This window comes from Micromys minutus, assembly GCF_963924665.1.
Source record: "Micromys minutus genome assembly, chromosome: 17".
In the NCBI taxonomy this organism is placed as follows: domain Eukaryota; kingdom Metazoa; phylum Chordata; class Mammalia; order Rodentia; family Muridae; genus Micromys; species Micromys minutus.
The window spans coordinates 27372831-27394648 of record NC_137952.1 but is presented as its reverse complement, the minus strand read 5'-3'; the positions used below and the strand labels follow the sequence as shown (position 1 = coordinate 27394648).

Sequence of the window (21818 nt, the reverse complement as noted above, 5' to 3'; positions counted from 1 at the left end):
CTGGGAATTGAACTCAGGTCCCCTTAAAGAGCAGCCAGGGGGGGCTGGAGAGATAGCTCAGTGGTTAAGAGCACTGACTGCTCTCTTCCAGAGGTCCTGAGTTCAATTCCCAGCAACCACATGGTGGCTCACAACCATCTGTAATGGGATCCGATGCCTTCTACTGGTGTGTCTGAAGACAGCTACAGTGTACTCATATATATTAAATAAATAAATCTTTAAAAGAGAAAAAAAAGAGAGGAAAAAGTCAGGTGCAGAGCTGGATGTGATAGAGAACACCTTTAATTCCAACATTTAGGAGGCAGTCGAAGGTCAACCTGTCTTACAGAGTGAGTTCCAGAACAGCTAGAGCAACACAGTGAAACAAAACAAAATTAAAAGCTATAGTAACACACGTATTTTGTTCTGAGTCAGGGTTCCTCTGTGTAGTTCTAGCTGTCCTGGAACTCACAAGGCTGGCCTTAAACATTACAGATAGAGATAGAGATAGAGATAGAGAGAGAGAGAGAGAGAGAGAGAGAGAGAGAAAGAGAGAAGAAATCATTACCCACCCATTTAAAGGTGCTCCCAGGAATGCTGGGAAGAGGTTGTTGCTCAGCTAACCTCGCAGTTTATTTCATTACTGGAGAATCCTCTGCCTCTCTCCTGTCCTAGAGCACGAAGTTAAATTTTTACTTCTGGGAGTACTGTACTCCCAATGTTATCTCTCAGTTGGTCAATCTCTCTCTCTCTCTCTCTCTCTCTCTCTCACACACACACACACACACACAAACACCATGCACACACGTGTGCACTACTTAAAACAGTTAATCATAACACAGGTGATCACAGCAAGAAATATTTGAAAAGCTACTTGCATGGCATTTAATTCAAGTCTCATTAGTTGTGTGGGAACCTGATCTGTAGAACCAGCAACAGGTTTTTCAGGACACTTGCTCCGGGAATGGGCCTACTTCATTCCATTATCCTCAGCCAGCAGGGCTGTGGCTCTGCCTCTCCCAGTTTCCGCCCCAGCAGAGGCATCAACCACATGCCTCCTGTTGCAGAAAGCCAGCTCACACTGAAACTAGGCTGCAGGTGGAAACACTGGGAAGCAACTGTTTCTAGTATTGCTAATCTTCAAGAGGCTCACCTTTCTTTGACTATTGATTCCCAGGCTCCCACAGGGGTGAAGAGATGAGGGCCCAAGGAAATATTTGGCAGCCTGTCTCAACTTAAATGTCAACATGTTTGCATTTCCCAGAGTCCAGTGGGATTATAGGTATTCGGCACCTTCATAGTTGTCTACAAAGATTATATATTATCTTTAACATAGTAAGAGTTACTGGGGTCTAGTCTGCTTATGAGAAACACATTGTGTTTTCTCAGAAAATTTAAGAAACAGGAGGAAAAGTGTTTCATGTAAAGATAACTGCCTACATCTTTTCTAGATTTTTTTCTATGCTAAGGAAAAGTAAACATTTAAAAGACAAAGCCTTGGTTGGGCAAGGTAGCACCAGCCTTAAATCCCAGGATTCAAGACAAGGCAGGTCCATCTGTGAGTTCCAGACCGAAACAACACAAACCCTGAACAACCAATATTAGTAATTTAATATACAAAACAAAGCTTTGATTCTTTATGTTTCAATTTTATTGTTTTGAAACAGCAACTTAATAGCTTGGAAATGTTCCTAACAGCAAGAGCCTGCCTTGTGCATTCCAGGAGGTTCAGTGCCTAGGCCCCAGCCCTGGTGCCAGGAACTTGTCTTACCCACATCAGCCATCAGGTGTATCTCTCTGAAGACTTGGGAGGGTCACCATGTGGAAGGGCTAGGCTCAGACAAAACTGCCTGTTAGTTTTGGGCTATTTGGGGGCTTGGCAGCATGCTCAGACAAACTGTAGAAGCTTGGAGAGGTCCTGAAATGCCTAACTCCTGGGCCAGCCTCTTAGCACCCCCTCCATCTTCCAGATTCAGATCCTGCCTTTAGAAGTCAAATCTCTGTAGTCATTTGTCCTCCTGCATGCCTTAGGACCACCCAGCCAGTTCCAGGCCTTGGCAGGGTGAGGAATCAGGAAGGTGATGAGGATTCAGACCTGAGAAAATCCCACCATTTCCTGCCATAGGGCTTAGGGACCCAAGTGTGCTAATCCCTTCCTAATCATCATCTAAAAGGGAACAATACAAGAACATCTCTTTGTGACTTAGAGGGGCAAACCTGGCATTTAAGCCCAAGTGTGGTGGGCAATGCTGAGCTCCAGGCTGCAGGCGGCTCCAAGCATGCACTAAAGTAGGAGCAGCTCAGCCAGTAGGGTAGGGGCCCACAGGGCTGTTGCTACCCTCCCTTACTGCCATCCACACCCATGGTACCCATGGAAACATAGCCGCCTTCCCCTCCTGCCAGCTGCCTGCATTCAGGCAACCAGCTCTGGCTCACCTCCTCTAAGCCAAGGCCTGAACTGATGCCAGGCTGGCCAGAGTGGCTGCAGGAAGAACTGGGATTGGGCAGTTTGGTCAGTCCAGGCACCAGCACAGCTTGGGAGGGCTACCACAGGAGCCTCCATACCTTGCTGCCTGGGCTGTGATTAGACTGGGCCTAGTAAGCCAGCACAGTGGCCGGGAGAGCCAGGGGGCCCCAGCTGTCTTCTGCCTGCGGGTTAACAGCTACTGTGAGGCAGTAGCCCTTGCTGCAGCAACAAAAGCCTCTGGTTCTCGTTGAGGGGGCTTTCTGGCTGCTGCTCCAGCTGCCCTGGTGACTCGGCCAACCCTCCAGGGCTGAAGATGTAGCGACAGTCACTGGGGATTCCACCTACTGCCCCCACGCCACTGCCATCCCCGGCCTCGCTGCTAGACTGCTCTCCACAGGGCAGTTCAGGGCTGCCACCCTCAGGAGGCTGCTCAGCTCTCTCAATGTTGATGTACAATGGGTCCTGGCTGATGGACAGCACAGATAGGTGGCCCAGAATGTTCTCCAGTTCCATTCGCAAGCATGTGAAGCTTGGGCGCTGCTTTGGGTCGGCACTCCAGCACTGGTACATGAGATCATACCTGAGGTAAAAAGAATAAGGGGACATAGTAGCCACAAAGCAGAGGACCTCTTAGTCATATGACACTGAGATGGGAAAACAACTCTTATTTTTTTCCTAAATAGGCTTGCTCTGTGTAGCCCTGGCTATCTTGGACCTCACTCTGTAGACCAGGCTGGCCTCTGCCTCCCTGGTGCTAAGATTGAAGGCGTACACCATTACCAGGCTGGGAAAAAAATTCTTTAACACTAGTGTAGAAGGATAGCTATGCATCGGGCTAAAATACATGCATTTAGTACATGTGTCTACATGTGTGTAAATGCATACCCGCTCATGGCCTCATGCATGTACCACAGCACACTTGCTGGACGTCAAAGGACAAGTTTCAGGGACTGGCTCTCTCCTTCAGGCTGCGCAGCAAGCACTTTTACCTGTTCAGCCATCTTGCCAGCCCTGCACTTAACAGTTCCGATTTGAAAAATACGGAAACTAAAGCATGGAGAGGTGGCTCAGCAGTTCCAAGGGTCCCAAGTTCACCACCCGCCTCTGCCTCCCGAGTACTGGGATCACAGGCCTGCACCACTACCACGCAGCTTAAAAACAAACCTTTAAAAAAATACTAGTTCTACTGCAACTTGATAAGCCAAAGTGGGTTGATATCCATGGGAGGCCTCCCACTCTCTGAGAAGAGAGAAGGGGGATGGAGGGTCTGGGAGGACAAACTGCAATTGGGATGTGACAAATAAATAATAATAACAGTAATAATAATAATAAAAATAAAGAATATGCAAAAAATCCCCATGAAGTAGCAAGTAGCAGAGCAGGCTTCCATGTGATGAACACCTGTAACCTCAGCACTTGGGAGGTGTAGGCAGGAGGACTGGCACCAGTTTGGGGCGGGCATAAGATACAGTTTGAGTACAAGGCCAGCTAAAGCAACATAGCAAAGCCCTGTTCCCAAAAAAAAAAAAAAAAAAAAAAAAAAAAAAAAAAAACCAGGACTGGAATGCAGTCAGAGATTGTAGGATGCTTGCCCAGTGTGTACAAAGGCTCAGGTCTGACCCCCAATACCTCGTAACTGCTACACAGCTATAATTCTGGCACTTGGAAAGTGGAGGCAGGAGGATTTGAAGTCTAAAGTACCTCTCAGCTACACCACTGGTTTAAATCTGGTCTAAGATACGTGAGACCATCTCAAACAAATTCCCCAAGAGTTTGGGGAACTAGGGTTTGAAGCCGCAGGGGCTAGTGACCAGCTTCCTTCCGAGCATCAGGAAAGAACTGAAAGAAAAGTACTTTTGTCTTACACAAAGACTGCAGTCAGGATTGTTTTTCTTGTTTTTGACCCAGGGCCTAACGTATATTAAGTACTCTCTTATGAAATTACCATATCCCACACCCTGGACTCAAGGTTATCTTTTTAGGGAGGCAGACATGTTTATTCCCTCTTTTGTACCAATTCCACATGAGGCAGTACCCACTCATGTATGCTATACATTTTCAAGTTTCCAGTCCAATTTCTCTGCCAACCCTATCCTTACAAATTCTCTCAATTTTCATTGTGTGTGTGTGTGCGCGCACACACACACACGCACGCGCGCGCGCACACACACACACACACACACACACACACACACACACACACACACACACACACACACACACTCCTTCCTTTGTGGGGAAGGTCTGAGACAGTGCAATCAACAATGCCTGACTTTTGTCCATGGCAAAAGCCCCAAGTACTGTCTCACAAAAAAAGCCTTCCTCATTGGGGTTCCAGTTGCAAAAGAATGCCAGCCCTTAGGCAGGCTGTGGGAATGGTCCAGAACTACGGGTATATGGCCAGACTGGGATAGAATTCTCAAGGCTGTGCTAGAAGCCAACTGGCACCCTTCCACCAGGCTGCCTGGTGGGAGGCAAGTGTCCGCCCACCCTTCACTGACAACAGCAGCTCCAGTCTGGGAGAAGGCTGAGCCAGGTTCTGTCCCTACTGCTCCTCATAGCGCACGCACACAGCTTCTGCAGCTCTAGAAGAGGGCTGAGGCCCGGTGCAGCCACAAGATCTGATCTTTCAACACCAACAATGCCCTGAGCTCTGCTTAAAGAACGGGTGGGCAGGGATTGGTGCTTGCACTCAGATGTCCATCTGAAGTGTGAGTGCGGGGCTGGGTGTGCTCAGTGGTGGAGTACTTGCTTATCATATAGAGTCCCTAAGTTCAATCCCTAGCACCAGGATAAATAAATAATAAATAAATGAAGGATTTATTTTTCATAAATCCCCAGGCCCTTCAAATCCACTGCCCACACAGGACTGCTGCCAATGAGGCTCAGCTTTCAGCTGCTTGCTCATGGCTGAAATACTCTGGAGACCTAAGCCCCCAAATCACAAAAGGAACATTTATTCCCCCGGACCACTATTCTGTCTTAACTGGAGTCAGGCAGTAATACTAGAACAGGCCAAACAGTTGATTTCAGGGTTCAGAGCATAAACACTAAAGCCACAGGATCTAGGTTGGAGTCCTAACTTATTCACATAATAGCTGTGTGGTCCTGCTCATGTTATTTAACCTCCTTAATCCTATTTCCTCATCCACAAAATGGAGAAAACGAGCCTTTTCCTTATATATAGGGTGAGAGAAAGATTGTCTGGGAGAAATACCTAAAGGGCCCAGCTAAGGTCAGTGACAATTATGTCACCTTCTCAAAAGGGTTTGTTTACACTATTTTAGTGTCCTGCCCTGCTCCAGTACTTTGGGCTGGTAGCAAAGAAGGGGATTGGTTTCCTTCTTCCCAGGGTCTCAGACTCTTCTTCAAGGGGAAGCCGAGACCAAGGAAGAAGCCCCGCTCCCTCCCCATCTTGTCCTGGCCAAGAAAAGACAGTGACTGGCTGCTTGCTCTTCCTGTGAAGGCCTGTGGGAAGAGATAGGGAGCAAGACTAGCTAGGTTCCCAAGAGGAGACAAGGAAACGTGGACTGCAGCTCAACTCTGTCCTCTGCACTTCATGGTTCCTGTTTTACTCAGAGACTGCAAACAACAGTGACAGGAAAAGCCAGGAGCAGGAGATATGGGGTGAGAGCCAGGCATGGTGGTTCATGGGATTCCTGAGCTGCCTAGGGACATTGTCTCCCATCCAGAAAACAAAAGAAAGGGGGTGGAGGGAGAATGAGAAGGGGAGAGAGAAAGAAAACAGGGAGCTTCAGGGAGGTAGAGATCAATCCTCAAACTCAACTACGAGGCCCAAAAGGACCAACAAACGTCAGGTGGAGGCTCATCCTGAGAGAGCCACTACGGCAGTAGCCACAAGCCAAAAGGTACCCAGGGTACTCACACTTCCTCCATGCACTCCGGAGGCTGCTTCAGGCGGTTCCCGCCGATGAGGTAGTTGTAAATCTCAGCATTTTCGATGCCAGCATATGGCGTCTGCCCACGAGTCATGATCTCCCACATGGTCACCCCAAAGGCCCACTGGTATAGAATCAGGGTTGGGGAGGAATGTTACTGGGTTTCCTGAGCCAAGCAGAGCCGTATCCTGGGATGCAAGTGTCTCATAACTAGACAATTAAAGCCCAAAGAGCAGAGAACTTCGGTGGTCCTTTTTGGGTCCTGCACATCCATCCACCCACACACTAAACCACCCTATTCACATCACCAAGCCCCACTGGGCCACTCTGCTTACCACATCACTGTGTACAGTATACAAGTTGTCAGCCAAGCTCTCCAGGGCCAGCCATTTGACAGGCAATTTGGAGGCGCATCCCTGCCGATAATAGTCCCCGCTATAGATTTTCCGGGAGAGCCCAAAGTCAGCCACGCACACGGTCATGTCCTCTGCCAGCCTGAGAGGGGTGATGAAAGGCAGACTTAGTCTTCCCCATGCTCACAGTCTTATTATCCCCATGCATAGGAGGTTCTATCAAAGTCAGGAGGTGACATTAGCAAGTGCCAGGAGGCACACTAGCTGTCTCCCACCCATCAGGCCGCCAGAATTCCTACATGCAATTCCGAGCTGCCAGGTCCCGGTGGATGAAGTTCCGGGAGCTCAGGTACTCCATGCCACAGGCAATGTCCACCATGAACCGGACCAGGGTCTGGAGGGGCAGGTTCTGGTGGGCAGACAGGGCAAGATCAGGTCGAACTTTCTCACTCTGTGAGGCGCATGAGGAATGACATTCTCTGGCCAGAAAGCCTAAAGACTATGTAAAAACCACCAAAACGGAGCTGGGGGACCAAGGACCTTCTAAGAAAGCTGTGGCAAGCCTGACAAAGAGCTGTAGAATCAAATTTCTTCCCCCAAAGGTCTTTGCCTGACCCAAGAGTCCCAGCAGGGCTTCAAGAGGGAGAAGGAAGCCAGTTTAAATGTGGTCAGGCTCTGATCCCTCTCTCCCCATCAGCTCCCTGAGTCCTGCCTGGCAGGCCTCTTCTTCCTGTCCCTTTTTCAGACATCGGTCTTCCCACCCAGTTCCTCCTGGCCACCCCCACCTGAGACACTCACAAAAGGGTTCTCCCCAATCCGGGAGGCGAGCAAAAAGGCATGCAAGTCTCCGTGCTTCATGAAGGGCAGGATGACCATGGGAATGGGGAGACGGCCTTTAGCCCTGCTCCGGAGGCTCACCCCTGGGAGACAAGGGAGAGTCAAGAACTAGGCACATGAAGGTCTAAGAACAGCTAGGTATCTGCCACAGGCCCTCCCTACCCGCTGGCCTCCATCCCTAGCCCTGGCCCTCCTGCCTAGGGACTACCCATGATGGGCTCTGCTCTGCCTGTTAGCCCTTGCTCTGAGTGCATCTTCTGTTTCTCCTCCGCCCTCTCCTCCACCCACACCAGCACTTTTGAGCTCAGCTCCTTCCAGCCAGATTTCACACAGGACCTCACTACCTGCTTGTTCAGTGGGTAGCCAAACTTCTCCCCCAGGCTGCCCTCTCACGTTGGTGGAGCATATTTTTAGCCCTATTCTATATCTGCCTCCTCCAAATGGGCTCACCAACAAGCTTGGCCACGTGTGGATGGTCAAACTCCTTCATGCAAGCTGCTTCTCTGAGGAACTCTTCTATGTCACTTGAGGCAATGATGTCAGCTGGCAGAAAGGAAGGGGAAGGAATAGAAACAAGACTCACCACTCACTGCTACCCTTCCAGGACTCCTAAGACTCACAGAAGCCCTGGGCTTCGCAGGGAGCCGTGGACTGGTGCTTTGTAACATTTTCTCTACCTGCTAACATTTCCCAACTCACTTTATCTTTTGTGTGTTTGATCTGGGGCTCACTCTGCAGTTCAGCCTGGTCTCAGACTTGTCATCCTTCTGCCTTACTCTTCACAAGTACTGGAATCGCCACTCCAGGCCTGAGTTTTTAAACTTTTCCTTGTATCAACCCCCTACCTTAGGGTCCCCAGTGCATAGATTTCCCTTTAGGAAATTGGTCTTTCCCTTGGGTTTCGGCAGCTCAATCTCAGGGGCTGTACCAGTCACAGCTGTAATCACCCAAGAGTGAACGGTGAACACCGTCGCCGGTGACGGCAGGGAGCAAAGCTGGGGCACGAATCTTTGCGTGGGCTTATGCTTTTGAATTATTCACGTGGTGCAGTCAGCATCCCTGCTAGTGCTGAGTAGCTTCTTGGGAAATCTCAGGCAGAGTGGCGCCTGCTCCCGATCAGTCGCTCCCTTTACCCCTCTTCCCTACCTGGCAAGAAATCCTCTTGTCTAACTCACCCTTCAGCATCTTCACTGCCACTTTCACAAAGGAGCCATCTTCCTGCTTTAGCTGGGCTTCCCGAACTGATCCGAACTCTCCTAAGCAAGGAACCAATGGACAGGGCGAGACACCTCAGGCTCCCTGTGCCCTTCCCACTCAGGGGGCTCTTCATATGGTCATAAAGTCATCAATTCAGGCTCTTAGCGGAGCCTGTGTTAGGAATGGCTCCTTGCCTTTCACCACGATTCCTTGTAATACCCCTAAATCAGGCATCCATACATATATCTTGTTTACAGGAGCTGACCCAAATTCACACCCTGGACGAAACTGGAACAACCCTCTCAGAGAGAACAAACTCATGCTGGTCCCCCACAACCCCCACACCTTTGCCCAACATCCGGCCGAGAGTAAACTGCTGCTCTGGGATGAGGACGTCCTCCAGCTTTTCCTTCAGTTCATCGCTGATGCCCAGGCTATCCACTGCAGGGAGGAGGCGAGAGGGAATGGGAGCAGTAGTCAAATCCACATGCCGGCCTACTATCTCCCCCCAGCTTTCTGCCCTCAGCACAGAGCCTGGATCTTCCACATGGTGGTGATAAGCTTCACAGAGCAACTTTGGGGGTCCATTTTCACTACTGGAGGACTTATCAAGGTTCAGACTCATTAGCTGGACGAATGAGTTGGTAAAAGGTAGGGTCACAAGACAGCCTGTCTTTTCCCTTCCAGCACTCACATGTGGCCTCAATGCGTTCAGGCCTTTCTCGATTGAAAGACCGGGCTGCCCGGAAGTGTACAGCTGGCTCCCCTCGGGCCATGACACTGTCAAAGGCTTGCCTAAAGAGAAACCCAGGACTTCAGGTAAATTACAAGGCCCTGTGTTACCACCTACGTCACTGGCCACAGTCCCACTTCCTTACCCGAACCGTGTCTCCTTTCGTCTCTTCCGAAGCAGGATGAGGGCCAAGGCAGCAGCTGTGATCAGGGCGGTGAGAACACCCAGGACCACAGGCACCCAGGATGTGCGGCTGTGGGGAGGGCCCTGCCTCCCTGTGAGAGGGGAAAGGCAACGCCATGAGCCAGGCTGACACCAAAACGTCCTTTTAGAACTTTCCCAGGATGGCCACCTCATCTAGCCTTGCCAAAAGAGTTCCTAGGCCAAGCAGAGTGTCAAATCATAAAGACCTCAAGATCCAAGAGTTTGTACCTGAGCGGTGACAGACTCTCACTGCTAACACCTGCAGTGTAACCAAAGCAAAGGGAGGAAAACAAAGACAGAAGACCAACCCTGGTCTCATCTTCACTGCTTGACTCTTTAATGTGTGTGTGTGTTAGAAAGACAGGTGTCACTAGCCTCCTCTAATCAGTTGGAGTAATCCCTGAAAGCCTTGTACCTGACACCTGCCCTGCACGCCTTACCTGCATGATCATGAGAAGAAACCACCAGTGGTTGACTCCAGGGCCCATCACCAATTGCATTGGAGGCACACACGCGCAAAATCAGGTCCTTCTGGGGATCCCAGCCGGTTAGATTGGCCCTGGTCCCTTCCACCGTCAGCTCATCCTGCAGCCAGGAAAAGCCCCACTTTCACTCTAAGCCCGAGGAAGCCTCCAGTCGGACTGGGAGGACAGAGAACAGTTCAGCTAAGGATTCAGGGAACCTTAGGGGAGCAGTGAGTGTTAGGTGCCATAGAATACCCTAGGAGTTACCACATTACTGCCTGGCACTGAAGGGGAGAGGCCTCTCTGAAACGTAAACAAGCCTGGGGCTACAAGAGGATGACAGGAAGTAGAGCTGGGACTGGGGACAAAGCCTTATCTGTGCCCCCCAGCTGCATAGGCTTCCTGATTTGCATACAAAGTGGCCACAGGGCTATCCCAGCAGAGAGACCAACCAGAGACGGGAGCTTGCCCTGCCAGGAGGGGAGAGTATACCCTGGGGCCATCTGTGGGAGCCCCAGACCCTCCAGGGACATTCTAAAGCTCTTCTAAGTCTCAGAAGTACACGGTAGACTCTCCACACAGTAGAGGAAGCAGAAGAGACTCTCTCCCTTACCTGGGTTCCATTTTCTTGGACCCAGGACAGCTTATAAGGTCCCAGGGGGCCTTCCCCAGGGTCCTCAGGAATCACTTCTTCCCATTCCAGGATAAGGCCTGAGTCGGTCCGAATAGCATGGAGATTCTGAGGAGCTCTGGCTGGTGCTGTACCCAAGGAAAGAAAGCACTTAGGATTCCCTGCCTTCTCTACCATCATTATCCCACACAAACCAAAAGCTGAACAGCTCAGAAAGCAGAGGATAAGGAAAGGGCTTGCCTCCCAGCTGCAACTACTAACAACCCCGGTGTTGGGGAGGGAAGCCTGGGCAGGACAGAAGCGGCCCAGCCCCCACATCTCTACATTGTGACTCTTCATCACCCTGGTACTGCTTTGTCCTTCCCCCGCCCAGCCTTCTTTAACAAGCAGAGAACTCCAAGCAGATTCCTAGGCAGTGTTCTTTTGACTTGCTGTGTCCTTACCTTGCTGCACTTTCCCACGAAATATTTATGCGGCTCCTTTTTACCCCGAAGGCCTTACTCATGCCTGTCACCCAGGCCTTTCCACCCCTGAGCCTTATGAATGCACAAATTCATATTCTTACTTAAAACATACGACATTTTCTTTTTAAACTAAATTCTGCAGTTCTCCAGCCTGAGCTCTATAGATAGTCTTGGTCACAATGTCAGATCCCAGCAGGATCTTTTCTTTTATAGGGGTCTAGGGGATTGAACCTCTAGCCAAGGGATCAACAAATGAATGAGCTGTATCCTAGCCCTCTTTAGGGAATTTTGTTTGGACACTCTATTGGCTGGTTTTGTGTCAACTTGACACAAGCTGGAGTCATCACAGAGAAAGGAGCCTCAGTTGAGGAAATGCCTCCATGAGATCCAGCTGTAAGGCATTTTCTCAACTAGTGATCAAGGGGGAAGGCCCAGCCCATTGTGGGTGGTGCCATCCCTGGGCTGGTAGACCTGGGTTCTATAAGAAAGCAGGCTGAGCAAGCCAAGGAAAGCAAGCCAGTAAGTAACATCCCTCCATGGCCTCTGCATCAGCTCCTGCTTCCTGACCTGCTTGAGTTCCAGTCCTGACTTCCTCTGGTGATGGTCAGCAATGTGGAAGTGTAAGCTGAAGAAACCCTTTCCTCCCCAACTTGCTTCTTGGTCGTGATGTTTGTGCAGCAATAGAAACCCTGATTAGGACAGGCATCCTGAAATATTCATATACAATCCTGTCTTTTCCAGTTTGCTTATCTATCTGTTCCTCCTATAAGAACTAGATACAAAGTGATAAGTAATAGCATGCAGTAGGTGTCCAATAAGTGCTCACTGAATGAATGATGCCTTCCCTTTCCAGTCCTGCCCCTCTTGCTGAATTCCTTACCTAGGCCTTTTGTCTGAAAGGGCACCCAGTCGCCATAGGGAGAAGGACCCAAGGCGTTGGCACAGCGCACCCTAAGGCTGTAGTTGGTGGCAGGGGCCAAGTTCCGAAGCAGGCAGGTAAAGGGTGGCACAGGAACCACGACAGCGAGAGCCTCCCATTCTCCTGGGGCATGTGCCACCTTCACAAAACAAAACAAAAACCCAAAAAGCACAAAACCGATGAGTTTAGATAAGGAGTCAGGTCTCTTGAGATGAGACGGAAGACAAGATAGGTATGGCACGGGACAAATGTTTCCTCTGCCCCAGCTTGTCTCTACCCCGAGACCATACCAGGCTCACCCTCTGTATTTCGCAGATTCTATTCCTTTTGCTTGGAATGACCTGCTGTTCCTAGAAGTCCTACGTACTCTGAGACTGAGTACAAGCTCAAGTGGTAGACTGTTCATGGGTAAGGCACTGAGTTCAATACCCAGCAAAGAGTGGGGGAGTCAAAACAGATGTCCCTTTTGTTGTTGTTTTTGAGACAGGGTCTCACTGTGTAGCCCTGGCTGTCCTGGAACTCACTCTGTAGACCAGGCTGGCCCCACACTACCTCCCGAGGGCTGGGATTAAAAGCACACACCGCTGTGTCAGGTTAGCTTTCCTGATGTCTCAGCAACTCCAGACAACTCTGCTTGCCAATTTGTACTTAGTGCCTGATTGTTCCAGAGCAACTGCCATGGGTTTACTCGCTGCCCCAAAGCCCAGAGCTTCTCAGAGAAGAATGGGGGGCAGTGAACCCTGTAAGCCAACCTCTCACCTTACACCAGTTTAGGGGTCCAGAACAAGAATACAAAGGAAGGCTTGAGTGTGCCTGGGGAAACAAGTTCAGTAGCAGAGTACTCAACATTAGATTAGTTCCAAAAACTCGAGTTCAATCCTCGGCATCCCCAACTCTCAACACACAAATCCTTATACTCCACGGTTCAATACTTAAACATTAAAAACCATTCAGTACATTTACTTAGTTATTCAGAAGTGTTGGGGATCACATGCGGGCTTTATGTAAGCCAAACAAGTGCCGTTCGCTGTACGCTATCCTTAGTCTAACTTCTCACTGTTAAAGTCTCTCCCTCCCTCCCCTTCCCCTAAGGAGGTCTCAGAAGCTCAGGCTAGCCAAGAATACCCTCGAACTGCCTGAGTGCTGGGACAGGAAGCAACACAATGCCTGGTTTTAGGTGGTGCTGGGGATGGAATCCAGGGCTTCCTACGTGCTAAGCAAGCACCCTACCAACTGAGCTACATCCCCAGAACAACATCCAGAACCCTGGAAGAGCTGGGCCTCGGGAAGGAGCCTTTAGCATGCGGGCTTCCAGTGCATGGACGGAACAATGCTGACTGTCTCCACCCACTACCCCCAGTGGCTGCCATTAGACACAGAAGTACACGCATCACAGCAAGGTCTACCTTTGGGAGACTGGGGCAGAGAAGAGGCCCATTCAGGCCGTGGACTCAGACCCCAAGCAGCCAGGGCAAAACATTCTGAATGTATAGTGAGTGTTATGTGGCAGTTAAGGATGAACCAGGTAAGCTTGTCCCTTGGACCTGAAAACTCTGCCCTTAGGTTTGCCCTTCACACTATGGCCAGGGTGAAGCCAGGAGAGGCCCATCCTGTCTAGGGAACATGATTAGAAGAGGTTCAAAGGTTGTTACCAAAGGACTGGAATACACAGGCACAGAGTGTTTGCTCAGCATGTGCAAAGCCTTGGGTCCATTTCCAGGATAGAAAAATTAATTAATTAATTTAGCCAGGGCTCAGCACCCTTTCTCGTCCTGTCCTCTTGTTCTCTTTAGGGGCAGTGGCAGGATGTGTGTGGGAGGGATATCAGCTATGTGAAAAGAAAACCTCTTTGATCTTTGTGCTGGCACAGGGCTTGCCTAGTATGTGACAGGCCTGGGTTTGATTCTTAGCATTGAAAGGGGGAAACTGAAAGAAAGAAAATATTCTTCCAGACACCCAAGCCTGCTCTGGATCTGCTTCCTAGCATAAAGAAGTCACAGGCCTACAGCCTGTAGGCAGTGTCTGCCACTGAAGTAAAGGACGGAGCAAACAGTAGCCTGGGCCCTTCCTACCGAGAAGCATCTGAATGGTGCTGCAGAACCAAATTCCCAGGCAGGCCTAGTAAGTGCAACAACACTGTGACAATGTGCAGCTAAGATGAGCATAGTAGGTCAGCAGGAGCCTGCGGTGCTCAGGCCAGCCTACCTGTACAGTACAGGAATGCAGTAGAGCTAAGCCGTCAGCACCCGGCACCCAGGCCACGCTAGCGTTGTAGCTGGAGATGGTGGTTACTGTGATGTTGAAAGGAGCTGCGGGCGGTGCTGTGGATAGAGACTTAGTGTCAGCGCAGAGTGAAAATGTGAGGGGAGGGAGGATGACATGGGAGTAAAGGCTTGATTGCCTGCTAAGGCCTGGAACACCTCCTAAAGGCTAATCAGCCCATCTAAGGCATAGGGGTGCATAAACCAGCCACCAGTTGGGCACAGTTGTTTATACCTGGGAGAGGGCCTAGGCTGTGGGCAGAGACTGGCTATCCAAATAAAGGGCCCTGACCAAAGAATAAGAGGGGGAGGGGTATTCTGGGACTACAAAAGGAGAAACTGGCAACTGCCTGGCTTCCACAGACAAGTGCCTTTGCATACTGGCTTCTCTTCTCCCTCCCTCCTCCTCTACACCAACATTTTGGGTACCCTCTGTCATCTGCCAGGCTGCTGCCCCCACCCCCATTCCTTCTATAGAGGCAGAAACAAGGTTGAATAAAAGCCTTGACCATCTCCCGCTGGCTCTTTCCTTCCCTCTCCCTCGCCAGGGACTCGGCTTCGTGATGGGAAATCTGCTGTGACGTCAGGTTTCTATTCCCGTCTCAGCTGTGGCAGGGTCTCAGGTGCTCCCACTAGGAATGGGAGCTATGCCAATTTCTCCTCACCTGGAGATTCCTGCAGAGCTGCTGCAAGCTGAAAAGCCAGCCAATTCTACTGCTAGACAGCTGGCTGAGACTGCCCCTGTGCTTTCTCAACCCCCCCATCCCCTCCCATCCCCTCCCGACCCGGCCTGAGTCCCCCTACCTTGAAGGCGAACAATGGCTGGTCGGGAAGTGGCCAGGCCTTTTATGTTGTGAGCTTCACAAGAAAACTCTGTGCGCTGGGTCACTCCTGGGGCCAGAAAACCTTAGTCAGTCCCCCAAGCAACAACTCCCACTGAGTTTGAGTTTAGGAAGGAGGGACTTCAATTCAGGCTTCTTGCCAGAACATCTTAGAAGTCCCTCTAGCCAAAGGAAGGGGTTGGACAGTGGGGTACGGTGTTAGGAGGAAGGACTTTGCAGTCTGAAAGGCTTGGATGTGGCTGTTTTCCCATCTGGTGAATGGGAGAATTTAAGTAGGACCTAATACTAGAGCTTGGAGAAAGAACTGTGCCTCCCACCTCAATCCCATCTCCCACAAGCAGCACAGGACACCTCCCTTTTCTGGCAACTCCTTGATTATGCACACCAGAGCCCTTTTGTTCTCGGTCCCGCACGGTCAAATCTGGAGACTCCGCTCCCCACGTCCGTGTCTAGTCTACCCAACCATCCTCAATTCTTTGTTTGCCTCTATTCCCCATGGTGCCCAGCACAGTGTGGTACGTGCAGTGGGAGTTCCACTGAGTACTTATTACAGGGATGACTGCCTGAGGGTCCTCGCCGCGCACAAGAGGGAAGCTGGAAGCCGTTAACCAGCCTCCTCCTCTCGGAACAGATCCTGTCTTGGCATCAGCAGGTCCTACAGTACCCTTATCAAGATGCAAATCCCTGGGGACTTCCCTTTCATGCTCAGACTCCTCTGGAAACAGTATACTTAGTTTCACAGATCAGCAAATCTCACAAACATGTGATGGACGTGCTCAGGTTCTTGAGGAAATCTAGAATGCACAGCACGGCTGCTTGGGGTCTAGCAGTATGGGATATGAACAGATACGGTTATTCAGGAAATTTTCTAGAAAGGCCCATCAGGTGAGGAGGCCCTGTATTTTTTTGTGTTGGCCTCCTTCTCCCCTTTACCCTCCCCCATTTCCCTCTCTATAGCCTCAGCCGAGTCTTCTCCCAGTTTGCCAGACACTCCTCCCTAGCTCTGCGTGGGCTGTTTCTGGCTCCTTCCCTGGGGAGGGGGGGCAGGATGGGTGTCCCTGATCTCATGTAATTCCTCTCTCATGGCCAGCTGTGCAAGGACCAGACTGTTGTGGGTGAAGAAAGGGGGCCCTAGCACCCTCTTTAACCACACAGCAGCATCACACCTAATCAGCCCACCTAGCCAGCAGAGCACACCCAGCTAATGAGCTTAGGTATGGTAAGGCTCACGGCACCTTGACACTGGGATTTGCTCTGGACACTCAAATGACAAACTCAGATTTATGCAGATCACAACTCCGTAGGGCTCCCCACAGGCACAGACCCAGCTCACTCTAGGCTCAAAGCCCCCTCCTGAGGCTGCTCACCTGTCACATTTAAAACAGAGGGAGAGGGAGCAGGTCCCCCAACCTTAGTGGGTCCTCTCCACCAGATAATGGTTACAGGTTCTGGAGGACCCACAGCCTCACAAGACAGTTGAAAAGGGGCATTGGGTGGTACTGCCAGATCTTTTGGTTCCACTGTGAAGAATGGCACACCTAGGGAGAAAACGTGAGGGGGAGTTAGCCTTGCCACCTCTTAGCTTCCTAATGCTCAAATCACAAGTTCATTTCCATTTGAAGTACTCAGAAACGGGTAGTCGCCACAGGACCTAAAGAATGGGTCAGCTGCAAACAGGCATCAGGTGTGGGGAGGGGGTGGCGTGGGCTTCCTGTTCCTAGCCTTCCTTTTCTGCTGCCCCCTTAGGCAAGGCAGACTCTGCAGCCAGCCCCCACAGTCCCTTCCCAGACCTGCTCTGACAGCCCTTCTCAGAGTACAGGAGAGGCTGGGGTGGGGAGGTGGGGGGAGGAGCACCCTGGGAGGGGGAGTGGGTGGAGCTTTAACAGAGTTCTGCTGGCAGGCCCCAGCTCCTGTTCAGGGCCCTTTGTTGCTTTCTTAGTCACTTTGTTTTCCAGGGCTGCACAGCTCTGAGCTCCAGCAGCTGCAGAGCCTTCTTCCCTTCCCCCACCCCTCCCCCTTTGGTAGGTCCACTTGGCAGAACAAGGTCCAGTTTCTGATGAATGCTTGACAGTTTGAATGCTTGACATTAGGCTGAAACAGACTGGATGTCAGAAACTGTGGGTCCTAGTGGCCTCTGGTTGTTAAACATCCAGACTCAAGCAGGTAGGGTCTCTACTGGATGAGCCTACTAAAGTGGCTCTCAACCTGTTGGTCGAGACCCTTCTGGCAAACTTCTACCTCCAAAAATATTTACATTATAGTTCATAATGATAGCAAAGTTACAGTTATGAAGTAGCAACAAAAATAATGTTACAGTTGGGGTCACCACAACATGAGTAAGTGTATTAAAGGGTCACAGCATTAGGAAGGCTGGGAACCACTGGCCTAGGCCACAGAAGGCAGTAGGGCAGTCCAGCTTACACTGCAGTTATAGGCCCACGCAGCTAGTACTGCCTCCTCACCTTCAACAGTGAGCCACACCGACTGAGAGATCTTGGTTTCTTCACCATCCTTCACCTGGCACCAGTACAGGCCGGCATCAGACCGCTCCACTGACTTTAAGCTATAAAACAGGATATCAGGCTGGCTTTTCAGAGTCAAGAGAGCCAGATCCTTTAATCCCAGCACCCTAGCGGCTGAGACAAATGGACTGTGAGTTTGAGACTAGACTTGTCTATACAAAGAGAGGGTGAGCTTGTAGCCAACCAGTGAGCTACATTGTGAGACCTTATCTGGGGGGAGAAGTGCAATTCCTCTAAGCAGACTTAATGGGATTAGCATGGCCATCTTCTAGAATGTTCCACAGTGTGACCACAGACCTCTAGACATCAGCAAAGCCTCAGTTCTCGGGACACAGGCTGTCTGTCCCCCGGCTGTCATCCCACTCCCTCTCCCACGGTCCTGCACCTGAGTAAGCCAATCCAGTTCTGTTCGCTTATTGAGATGGACACCTGGCTTGCATTCTGGACCACGGTGCCATCCTTCATCCAGTGTATGTCAGGATCCTCCATTCCCTCCACACTGCAGTTGAGCTTCACTGGCTGCCCCTGAGACACTGTCATCTTCACTGGGGCTCCCATGAGCTTCAGGCCTGAAGGATGGGAAAGGGGATATGTCAGTATGACTGAAATAGCCCTTGTCTCTGGGAACATCTCCCATCCGTTCTCCTCTAGTGTCTATGCTAGATTAATTCTCAGCACTAAGGAAGCAGAGGCAGGATTCTGTGGGACGGTGGCCTGCACCCAGGCTGGGAGAGAGGGTATGACAAGACTTCTGATTTTCTGTTATGGCCCAGTTCCCTTAGCACCAAGGACTTCTTCCCCATAGCTCCCTATCGCCCAATCACCAGAAGGCAAACGGGGCTGAAGCGGTGGAGACTTGTCACCTCCTGGAACAGACACGGTCCTGGGCATGACTGCTCTACCCAACCAGTGCAACAGGCTGCCAGCTCTCGGCCCAGGGTGTCAGTCAAGCCCATGAACTGCTGCCAGTAACCCTGACTCCACCCTGTAAAACGAAGGGAGGCTGAGGAAAGGAAGGAGGGAGTGCTCCCCTGAAGTGGAGAACATATGGCTACAAAACCACGTCAGATCAAACACATGGCAGCCTTCCTGGCAGCCGCCTGCTCTATTAATACCTGAATGTGTGCTGGGGCGGGTGCTAGAAAGATGGGAGGCAGAAGGGAGGGGTGGGGCCTAAGCAGAAGCCCCAAGACCCCCCCCCCCTAGCCGTGGCATCAACAGAACCCACTTATTAGAATCTTACTCTCCTCGGGCAAGGGTGGACACACACAGACACACGCCCACACACACACCCTCCTGGCATGTTTTTAAGCAGATGGGCAGGTGAAAAATCTGCATAAAAGAAATCCAGACCTGTTCTTTTCTGCTCTTTACTGTGTAACCCTAGGTAAAATTCCTGGGCTCTCTGAGCATCAGACACATACCTCGAAGCTTGCAAATACTTTCCACTCTATATCTTCCCTTCCTTGAGAGGCTAATGTGGCAAAGAACTCAGTTCTTAAGAAATGCTAGCTGGATGGCTACTGCGGGGGTCTGTCTCTACCCTACCCTTTCACCCTCCCAGGACAAGGAGACATAGCTTCACACCCCTTCTACAACCAGCAGTCCCAGATGTGTGCAGCGTGAACTTGTGAATAAAGGTGCTGCCCTCCTGCCTCCGGGGAAATGCCTCAGTGGCTATGTGGCAACGTAAAGCCAATCTTCACAAGGAGCAGTAACCTTCACCCAACCCAAGCTATTCAACATTCGGGTTTCCGGGAGCACCAAGGGCCACAGGAACTAGTACGGGCAGAGGGATTTTTAGAATCCAGCATCTTCACAGCCCTAGGTGCTCAAACCCAAGACCCTGTAGTTTCAAAGTGGGACCTCGGGGATGTGCGGAAGGCAGAATGGGTCCTCGGGACTACGGAACAGGAGCAAACAACTAGGAACATAGAGGCGGGAAAATACAGTCCGAAGCACCCCCGGCTGCCCACACCCCTCGCTCCCTTCCTTTGCACCGAGCCAGCCCGGGGCGCGAGAAAGTTGGGGGCGGGGGCCGCGGCCGGAGGGCTGGCAGCTCACACCCGCTGCGTCCTAGCCTCGGCCTTCCAGCCCCGGCCACCGACCCCAACCTCTGGCCAGCCCAGGCCCGGGTCTCGCCCGCTGCCGTCCCCGGGCTTCGCCCCTCAGCCGTGCCGCGCAGCAGCCCCCCGCTTCCCGCCGCCTCCCTGAGCACCCCTACCTGCGGCCGCGGACCCGGGAAGCAGCAGAGAGGCCAGCCCCGCCAGCAGCAGCGGCCGGAGCCCCGGCCGCCCCATGCTCCGCCTCAGCGCCATCGGCGGCGACGCCGCACCATGCCGGGCCCGGCCCGCGAGCGCCGAGAGGAGGGCAGCGGAGGAGGGGCGGGCGGCTCGCGGGAGGGGCGGGGGGCGGCGCTCGGCCCCGGCGTCCGGGACCCGCCGCCGGCTAGAGCCGCGGCCACCGCCGTCAGCAGCGAGGAGTCCCGGGGGCCGCGGCTGGGCCACCACGCTCCTTCCACAGCCGCCGCCGCCGCCGCTGATTCATGTTCTTCTGCGAGCCGCCGCCTCCTCCCGGCCCGCCCGCCCTCCGCGGAGCTCGTGCCGTCCCCCCCCCCCCCCCCCCGCGCAGCCCCGGTGGCTAGAGCCGAGCGCTAACCTCGGCCCTTACCGCCCGACCTCCCGCCCACCTCCAGACGGCGCAGCCGGACCCGCGCCCCGGCCACTCCGCTGTCGCAGCGGAGGACCTGCTTCGCTCCCTGGACAGGCACCCGGCCACGCCCCTCCTTTCCCCAAATACTTTGCAGTCTCCGGAGCGGCACCCCAGATCCTCTCCTCAGAACCCTGCTTGGAAGCTCCTGCCACACCCCAACACTGTTCTAAATCCTGACCTCAGACTCCTCCGGCACATCCCTTTCAGAACACAAAGCACCTACTAAACCCTCATGTGTCCCCAAGACGGGCGTGACAGCTCCCCCAGGATCTGCTAGCATCCCTGTACTTCTTTGGTTGAGCTTTTCACCCAGTTTTTTTCTTTTTTGTTCTTTGTAGCCTACCTTTAATCGCTAAGTATTCTCCTATCGAAAGACCATTCTCTCCAGCCCATCTTCCCAGAGTATTTTCCCGTTTGTCGTCCATCTAGAGTTTTCCAAGATCTGTTTTGTAATTCTCAGGTGTCTATCCCCACTGCTAGCCTACGAAGGCCACAGCCAAATCACCGTGTATTTGGGGGCTGTCATTCTTCCTACTTGCTTCCTCTTTCTGACCTCCACTTCTGGGACGTAGTGTGAACACTGGCGTTGTCTTCATACTAGCTAGTGAAACATCTGCTATTATTAGTAGACCACCTTGCGCACAGTAGGCACTCCATAAATAAATAGGCAGATCCTTGTTTAAGGAATGAATAATTGCATGCTCCACAACCAGTAATCACTGGAGGTGGCCTGCCCACAGACATCCTGTCAGGAAGATGCAGAGCTGGTTCCAAATCACACCTGCCAAGTCCTCTGGTCCTCACCTCTTCTAGCCCCCAACCCACAGGCCCTTTCCTGGGGTCCTGGGTGGGAAGAAGGAACTAGCCAGTAAGACGTCCCATACTCTCACTAGATCTTTCCAGGGATCCTCCTGAGCAGTAGGAGCTTCCCTCTTCCTCCACTTGGCCCATTAGTGCTTGTTTATTAATTATCTTAATGATAACAGCAGTGCTGGCGGAGCCGCAGACCCAGCTGGGGGCGCCCCCAGGCGGCAGCATAGGAAGAGACTTGGCAAGTCTGGTCCACAGTTGGATAGCTGGAGCCTGACTTCCTGCTGAGCACTGCCAATTTTCTTGGGAACTCTTGGATGGCTCCAGGACGCTTTCCTGAAGGAGAAGAAAAGAAAAGCACACAAACCTGCTCTTTTCCAGAGCTTTGGAATTTGAACAGTCTAGAGGAAGCCAGACCTGCTAAGCTGCTACACCTTTCTACACTATCACCTCTCCTCAAGAAACCTTCCCTATCTGTTCTCCGGAGGGGACTTCAAGGCTCCAGGAAAGGGGACTCTTCTCTC

At 51.8% G+C, this 21818-nt stretch overlaps 1 protein-coding gene across 2 annotated transcripts; it reads right to left on the bottom strand.

The window, feature by feature from the left end:
* Positions 1 to 2600: 2600 nt before the first annotated feature.
* Positions 2601 to 20909, bottom strand: TYRO3 (TYRO3 protein tyrosine kinase; the record flags this gene model as incomplete). 2 transcript variants are annotated; one of them, XM_080931590.1, is made up of 19 exons in its annotated part: positions 2601 to 3026; positions 6333 to 6469; positions 6681 to 6840; positions 6998 to 7107; positions 7497 to 7618; positions 7986 to 8078; positions 8711 to 8791; positions 9078 to 9173; positions 9427 to 9527; positions 9611 to 9740; positions 10110 to 10254; positions 10747 to 10892; positions 12109 to 12286; positions 14353 to 14468; positions 15213 to 15299; positions 16618 to 16788; positions 17713 to 17813; positions 18158 to 18341; positions 20828 to 20909. In XM_080931590.1, 19 exons carry the CDS (start codon positions 20907 to 20909, stop codon positions 2636 to 2638), a joined length of 2631 nt encoding a protein of 876 aa, XP_080787716.1. In that variant the 3' UTR covers positions 2601 to 2635. The 2 variants fall into 2 exon arrangements, with proteins under 2 accessions (XP_080787716.1, XP_080787715.1); XM_080931589.1 differs by lacking the exon at positions 20828 to 20909 and adding an exon at positions 19997 to 20226.
* Positions 20910 to 21818: the final 909 nt, after the last annotated feature.